Consider the following 8,469-nt stretch of genomic DNA (forward strand, 5'->3'; position numbering starts at 1 on the left):
GAGGCAGCTGATCAATGTTTCTCTCTCATTGATGTTTCTAACTCTCTATCCCTCTCCCTTCCTCTCTGTAAAAAAATCAATAAAATATATTTTAAAAAAAAAAGAATAGAGGGGTTCAGACAGTGTGCTTGAAAATGCCATCAGAGCCCCAGGCTGGACCCGGGTGTTTTATTGTATGTGCTGTTTTCCAACCCTGCGGGTTTGTGAGGACTAATAACGAGTAAACTGCCCTTCGCGTATCACAGCTGTAACCTGCTTTGCCCCACCCTGTGCGCGCGCACACCCTACCCTCCTAGTTCTGCTTATCTGGAGACCCTGCTTCATACAGTGGGTGGCCCAGTTCTTCTGTGGCCCCACCAGCATTTGGTATTATCACTATTTTTAAATTGTGGTCATTTTGTGAAATGTGTAGTGATAGCTCATTGTGATTTTAATTTGCATTTTCTTAATGGGTAATGGTGATCATCTTGTCATATAGTACTGGTGTATCCTTTTCAATATTCTTTTTGATGAAATGTCTCTTCGTGTCTTTTGCCCATTTCTTTCATTGGATTGTTTTTGTTTGTTTTTTTATTGTCGAGTTTTTTTTGTCAGGACTCTTATTTGACAAATATATCAAAAATATATCATTAGCCCTAGCTGGTTTGGCTCAGTGGATAGAGCGTCAGCCTGCGGACTGAAGGGTCCTGGGTTCGATTCTGGTCAAGGGCACATGCCCGGGTTGTGGGCTCAATCCCCAGTAGGGAACGTGCAGGAGGCAGCCAATCAATGATTCTCTCATCATTTATGTTTCTCTCTCTCTCTTTTCCTCTCTGAAATCAATAAAAGAATATTTTTTTTAAAAAAGAGAGAGAGAATCTCTAGGGCAGTGGTTCTCAACCTGTGGGTCGCAACCCCTTTGGGGGTTGAACGACCCTTTCACAGGGGTCGCCTAAGACCATTGGAACACACATATATAATTACACATTGTTTTTGTGATTAATCACTATGCTTTAATTATGTTCAATTTGTAACAATGAAATTGGGGGTCACCACAACATAAGGAACTGTATTCAAGGGTCGCGGCATTAGGAAGGTTGAGAACCACTGATCTAGGGTCATGCGCAGGAGCCTGAATTTAAAATACATATATAATTAAATAATATTAAGTCCTACTATTAAATCGTATTATTTGTAATACTTTTGTTATTTCATCACACCTCTGAGTGTGAATTGGGAGCATTTCTACACTAGTCTACTCTTTTTTTTTACATGTATTTTTATTGATTTCAGAGAGGAAGGGAGAGGGGGAGAGAGATAGAAACATTAATGATGAGAGAGAATCATTGATTGGCTGCCTCCTGCACGCCCCCCACTGGGGATGGAGCCCGCAGCCCGGGAACCCTTGACCAGAATCAAACCCGGGACCCTTCAGTCCGCAGGCCGACACTCTATCCACTGAGCCAAACCGGTTTCGGCTTAAATTACCAATTTAATGTCCTTATTCGTTACAGGGTTATTAAAATGATCAGAGTATCGCCCCGGCAGGGTGGCTCGGTTGGTGGGAGCATCATCCGGTACACCAGGGTGCACACAGGAGACGACCGACTGATATGCTCTCACAGTGTTTCTCTCTCTCTCTCTCAAAATCAGTAAAAACATCTCCTTGGATGAGGATGTAAAAAATAAAATGACCAGAGCATCACCATGGTGGGGGAAAAGGAGGGTGGATTGCGGGAAAGAGCCACATGTCTCCAAAGTCCACCGTCCGCAGTTTCGGGGGAGGAACCGAGTGGCCTCGTTCCTGTTTTTCTGGCCTCAGGCAGGTCACTCACCTCAGTTATGACAGGAATTCGGGTCGTGGGTTTGCTTCTCTCTCCAAAGTAATGACACCTTTTCCAAGAAAGTAAACCCTTAGGAATGCAACCGGTGAGTCACACAGTCAGAGACACCTGCTGGCCGACTCTGTGCGCACCTCGGCGTCCCGTCCCGTCAGTGAAACGCTGTGCTTGCCACGGGCCGTCTGCCCGGCCTGGGCCCAGCGCCAGGTGTTTGTGCAGAGGGGCCCTGTGACACCTGGCTGGGTAGCCGAGCGGGGCCTCCAGGCACCACAGGGCCCACCCAGAGCTCAGGGAAGCCACCTTCCGTCCTAGCCCGTTGATTAAGGCCAGCAAGGAGGACCCCCTTTTCTGAACCCCCCGGGCTTTGTCTGGACACCAGTGATCAGAACTCTGGCTGGAAGTGGCAGAACCAGCCTCAGCAAGACCATCACTTACCAGCTCGTGTACTGAACTGGAGAAAGGACAGGGCTGCTGGTGGGCCTGCGGCCTTGAAATCCTGCCCAGACTCCCTCCGTGGTCAGCACCCTCCTCCCACTGCAGGCCGGTCTGTCACTCATGGAGGGTGACAGAGCATCTGATAGCTCCTCGCTGCCCCGGAGGGAGCCCAGGACTTACGGTCTTCAGGTGAGCCTTTTCTAAAGGTTAGCCACTGGAGCAGATAAACACAGAAAAGTACAGTCCCTGAGACGGAGGCTTCACGTCTCAAACATGGAATAGCCTTTCTCATCCAGCTGGGCTGCTCTGGCCTTGTGCTCAGTGGTTGCTCAGTAAGGTGGAGGGTTGGTTGGTACCTGGGGTAGGAGGATGGGTGCTTCAAGGCCTCACCTCCTACATTTCTGATGGACGAGGCTGCATTATTTGCCGAGGCTGGTTAGCATTTAAACTCCATGGGCTGGAGGGAGGAATGGAGAAAGAGAGAAAATTGTGTAACTGTGATTAAGAAAGCAAAGGCTTAAAAAAGGCACATTGTTGGTGGCAGGCCCATGCACGCCGTTCATGGCTCCAGCCCGAATGCCTCTGTGCAGGCTTAGCTCATCTCCTTTCTGAAAGGAGCAAACATTTTGTAAACAACACGATCTCAGTGTTGAATTCCACAAGGACAGACAGCGCCCACTAGGTCAGCAGAGAAAGTCTGTGAACATCAGCGGCAAATCAGGTGTGATGTGGGCCGGCATGGCGGGGGGTTGAGGGTCCTAGATGAGTGGCCAGCATCTTCTCATATTTGTTCCCTGTGAGTCCAGAGCAGAGGCCAGCAACTTTTTTCTGTCAGCGGGCAGAAGTAAGTTATTTTTTAGAACCTGCACCCTGGGTATGTGCCCTGGCCGGGAATCAAACCGGCGACCTCTCACTGCTGGGACGACGCTCAACAACTGAGCCACACTGGCCAGGGCAGACGTTGTTGTCTTTGCCGGTTCCTGGTCACTGTTCCAGCTACGCAGCTGTGCCATTTTGTGGATACGTCTGTGTTCCAATAAAACTATATATGGACGCTGAAGTTTGGATTTCATGTAACTTTCACATCGTGAAACATGTCTTCTTTTGATTTTTTTTCAACCATATAAAAATGTAAAAACTACACTTAGTCATGCGTTGCACAGAGCCAAGAGGCAGTCCAGATTTTGGCCCCTAGACCATAGTTTGCCGACCCCTTTTCTAAAGGTCTTACAAATAACTTCTATAAAGTTCTGGATTTGAGGACATTTTCTTTAACAAGCAGTCATATAGCACTGAATGTGTGTCATGCACTGTGTTAAATGTCTTATAGATGTTAGCTAATTTCATCCTCAGAATAACCCCCGAGAGAAGAGTTATTGACCTAACTTTGCAAATGTGTACATTGAGGCACAGAGAGGTTAAGTAACTAGCCCGGGGTCACAGGTCGCAGATGGCAGAACCTGGGTTCGAACCCAGGTAATTTAGCCCCACAGTACCTGTTCTTACTACCAGGACATGGGGTCTCCCTTAAACATTTACAATGATTGACTTCTAGCCTAAAGGAGTTTTAGAGATTAATTCATCCCTGCTACATCTCCGTCACAGACTCATTCTTACACACCAGCTTCATAGCCTTTATGACTCAGATTTGTGCTCAGTAAAATTATGGATGACTCCTTGTGCCCATCAGCATCTCTGTGACTGCCTAGACCCCACGCCCCCAAGGGTGCTCTGTCTGCACAGGCTGGGCACTGAGCTGCTCACTTCCTGTTTCATGTGTGTTCACAGCTCCTTGAAGGCAGGGGCAGCAGCATCGAAATGCTCCATCAAGAAGAAATCTGTTCGGGCACCTCTTGCTTTCTTTGGGAACACCTGTCTGAGGTGACTCCCAGCTCAGATTTGGCCCCGCTGCTTTTCCTGCATGAAGAGGCAGCGGTTGAATCTTGAGCCACACTTGGCCTGTGATAGGAAACAGAATTTGTGGTGTCAGCTACACCATCCCTGTTGACCCAGAGATACCACCAGGGCAGTTTCCCAGGCTTTCCAAGGAAGAATGGGAAGGCGTGTGTGTGTGTGTGTGTGTCTGAGAGAGAGAGAGAGAGAGAGAGAGAGAGAACATGTCAGAAGTTAGGTAGACAGGTGCTCAGGACTTCTGGGACCCTTTGCCTAGTTACAGTCTTAGACCCTACTCGATATTTACTTTTGCGTGCCGCAGGGGTCCTGCATAGTCATTGCCAGGCACCCCCAAATCCACGTGTGCACTGCAGATCTTTTACTTGTGTATAGTTACTCTTCAAATGTATGTAGATGTCATCAAATCAAGGAAAAGCTCACCCAGCCAGTGTGGCTCAGTGGTTGAGCGTCAACTTATGAAGCTGGAGGTCACGGTTCTATTCCAGTCAGAGCACATGTCTGCATTATGGGCTCCATCCCCAGTGTGGGGCGTGCAGGAGGCAGCTGATCAATGATTCTCTCTCATCATTTGTGTTTTCTCTCTCCCTCTCCCTTCCTCTCTGAAATCAATAAACATATATTTTTTTAAAAAGAAAAACAACTATATATATAAAAAAGGGAAAAGCTCTCCTGAATTTGTGTTAAGCTATTGTAAGCACAGGTACCACCTGTTGAGAAGCCGCATCCAGTCAAGCCCCTCACATGCAGAGGAGAACACTGAGGCTTGGGGTGAGGGGAGGGATCTGCCTCCGTTGCAGCAGGGAACGTGCGTGGGAGCTGGCTCGTTTGCATGTGCCATGACCTATGCTGGGTCCCCCTGGGGCGGTCACAGAGGGAGAGATTGGCACGTATTTTGACAATTAATACTATGCTGTACTTTCTAATATTGTCTAATAGAGTGACTTATTTATTTATTTTTTTAAAAATATATTTTATTGATTTTTTACAGAGAGGAAGGGAGAGGGATAGAGAGTTAGAAACATCAATGAGCGAGAAGCATCGATCAGCTGCCTCCTGCACGCCCCCTACTGGGGATGTGCCTGCAGCCAAGGTACATGCCCTTGACCGGAATCGAATCTGGGACCCTTGAGTCCGCAGGCCGACGCTCTATCCACTGAGCCAAACCGGTTAGGGCTAGAGTGATTTATTATAATAACGTTTACCAGTATTTATAACGCTTCTCTTGAGAATCAATTAATTGATTGATTACTATATTGCTTGCCCTGTCCCCGTAAGTAAAATCCTGTATTCCAGCCTGGAAACCTGAAGCATGGTGAATTGGGCAGCTTGCTTCTGTCTGGAACAGAGCTGGCCCTAAAACTCCTGAGTTTTTTCCTCTGGTCCAGGTTCTGTTAAGCAGACTGAACTGTGAGGATTTCAGTTGTTTATATCTTAGTCCTCTATAGCATTTGCTCTCAGCTGGGTGCAACGGAACTTTTTTAATCCTCACCCGAGGATATGTTTATTTTATTTTATTTTTCACATAATAGCTATTTAACTTTTGGGCAAGTTACCTAACTTCTAAATCTTGGTTTACTGGAATTCATAGCAGAGGACTAAAATGAGAAAATATAATGGGAACTCAATAAATGATCATCTCATTTTTCTTAAGTGACATTTTAAAAAACTGAGATTATAAATGAGGGTATTTGGTGTTTTTAAAGCTTTTCACAAAAGTGTAAGAGCCCAGGACTGTAGAATTGGAAGGTCCCTTCATAGTTTTAGAACCAGTGAAGGACTCCCTCTAACACGCTTATTCTTTAAACTAAAATCCACTTCCTTCTGGGCCTGCCCTCCTTCGTGTGATAGGCCTCCTAGGGTTTGAGACGGCTGTTGGGCCCCGACTCCGAAATGATCTTTTCCAGACCAGCTCTCCTCAGCTCTTCCTCATAAGACAAATCGTTTTCCCTTCCCATCGTGGTCTCCCTTCCAGATAGAGACAGACCTGAGCTGAACACGGATGCAGCTGTAATCGGCGAGCATCTCCCCAGGCTGCTGTCTTCTTTCTCGCTGAGCTCTTTTGGGAATCAGGTCGCCCAGTCAAGCAGCACATGCAGCCTGTTCTCGTGTCTTCCCACTTTCTAGATGAACAATAAATACATCGCAGTTGAACACGGCAGATTGAACACACATTCTAACATCCATTCCCTCCTGTGATATCATTAAAATGATAATAAAGGGAGAAAGATATCGGCAAATGAGCAATTGATGGCATGTTAAAGGCAAAAAGCACGTGTGATGAACTCAGTGGGCGGAACCGAAAGGGCCTGCTGGGGAGAAACTAAGAAGAGAGAGGATTTGTAATGCGGAACCTGGAATAGCGCCAGAGCTGAAGAAACCAATACTGAAAACAGGAAGATCCGTTGAAAGTCTGTGTGAACAGCAATTAGATGCCTACAGTCCCTCCCCCATCCTCTCAGGGGGCAGGGCTTCCCGTCTTAGGTGTTGAAACGGAGGCACACGAAGCACAGAAGACGGGATGGCCTGGAGCAGAACTGACAATCAGGCCTCAGACTAAGTCCTAAGCAGTGAAGGCAGGACCACCCCTCACCAGTTGCCAGGGTATCTGCACGCAGTCACTCCCCGCACAAGACGGGTCCCCCTCTGAGAGCGCAGACGACGCCTGCTTCTAGGGTCCCCAGTGAAAATGGCCGGTCTTCATCTGTCACCCCAATGTGACACCCACGCTTGACAAGCCTAGGCCACCCACCCACCCACACACACACACACACACACTCACACTCACACTCAGCTTTCAAACAGCTTCTAAAAGTATGAGCAGTTGACCAACATCACCAGACGTTGAGAGCAAGCCTCTCGCAGAACAGACAGGCCAAAACGATGGGGGATGAAAACATTGAAGAAACCGTGGAAGCAGGGAGGAAGAGGAGACGGTTCACTCTGGGATCTGGAGCGATTAGAGAAATAGCACATTCATGAAACATGGACAGCGTATTCTTAAAAAGGAAAAGGAACCTCAGGAAACCTCTTGGAGGTTGAAAATGTGATAGCCGGTGTTTGGTTTCAGAAGCGTGTGAGTCACAGTTTGCAGGACACCCAGCTTAGAGCCTCCACCAGAGCGGCCACCGGCGAGGGGGTAACGGAGCGGGTACACGGGGGGGGGGGACAGATGGGCTCCAGCTGGAGTCCTTGGATGGAGGTGACACAGGTGAGGTGAGGCCGGGTGAGAGTCAGGAAGCTGGTGAAGGGGAGGGGATGGGTGCTGAAGAGCAGCAGTGCTTCGTGGGAATGTGGGTGCGGTGGGGCTGTGAAGGCATCCTCTGGGCAGGTCGTTGGCAAGCACTTTAGAACTCCCTGGGCTGTGGACGCTGCCCTGAGGGTTTGATACACATTAGAGTTCGCCCTGTGGCTGAGCACCTGGGCCACACACAGCTCCAGCCCAGGCTGCTGCCAGGCTCGGTCCCCTCGGAGGCACTCTGGGCTCCGAGCACGCGGTCTACCACAGGCTGGTTCGTACCCAAGGACGCCCCAGCTTTTGCACCCACTGCGCCTCCTCTGTCCTTGATCCCACATGTGCCCCTATTCACGTTTGGTCTCTTCCTGTCACTGAGTACTTCCTCTTGAGGGGCCTGCTGCTAGGGGCGTCAGGGTTCTCAGCCAGTGTCAGGGAAGTCAGGTCTTGGGGTTGGGGGCGTCGGGAGGGGTGCGGTGGAGACGCATGTGAGCCAAGCGGCCGCGTGAAGCCCTCGGGCTCGCATGTTTGAACCCTTGTGAGATGAGCTGTTGACATGTCCATAACTGAGGGCACTGAGTGGGGACTCGCGGGTCTCCATGGTGAGCCGTGGCCGTCACGAGGTGGATGCCTTCGCTGCCATGGGGGGGGCGGGGTCAGCGTGGAAGGGCGTGTTGGGTCTTTGTATTTGCCTTCCTCCCTATCTCTCTGTGTTTTACTTCGCCCGCAGATTGGGGACCACAAATTCAGCGCTCACCGAATCGTCCTGGCGGCCTCCATCCCGTACTTCCACGCGATGTTCACCAATGACATGATGGAGTGCAAGCAGGATGAGATTGTGATGCAGGGAATGGACCCCAGGTACCGCGCTCCTCCGCCAGGCCTCCCAGCTGCTTCCCTGCGCAGTCCTGTCGGTGCTGGTGCCTGGTGCCCCCCGGGGCCCACGGCAGGACAGCACCGCCCAGTGCACGCTCCGCTCTGTGCGTGGCCCTCCGCCCGTGGCCTGAGACAGGGTGAAAGTGGGGCATCTGTGTTTTGCTCTGTTAGAGTGCACATTTATTTATTTAT

General features: G+C 49.5%; 1 protein-coding gene across 2 annotated transcripts in view; it reads left to right on the forward strand.

Annotated features, from left to right (window-relative positions):
• Positions 1–8,469, forward strand: part of KLHL18 (kelch-like family member 18) — a 42,637-nt gene that overhangs the window by 11,239 nt on the left and 22,929 nt on the right. For both annotated transcript variants that reach the window (XM_014540522.1, XM_014540523.1), the window contains exon 2: positions 8,132–8,262. In XM_014540522.1, coding sequence (XP_014396008.1) covers positions 8,132–8,262 — 131 coding nt within the window. The remainder of the gene's footprint in view (positions 1–8,131; positions 8,263–8,469) is intronic.

This window comes from Myotis brandtii, unplaced genomic scaffold, assembly GCF_000412655.1.
Source record: "Myotis brandtii unplaced genomic scaffold, ASM41265v1 scaffold246, whole genome shotgun sequence".
NCBI lineage: Eukaryota > Metazoa > Chordata > Mammalia > Chiroptera > Vespertilionidae > Myotis > Myotis brandtii.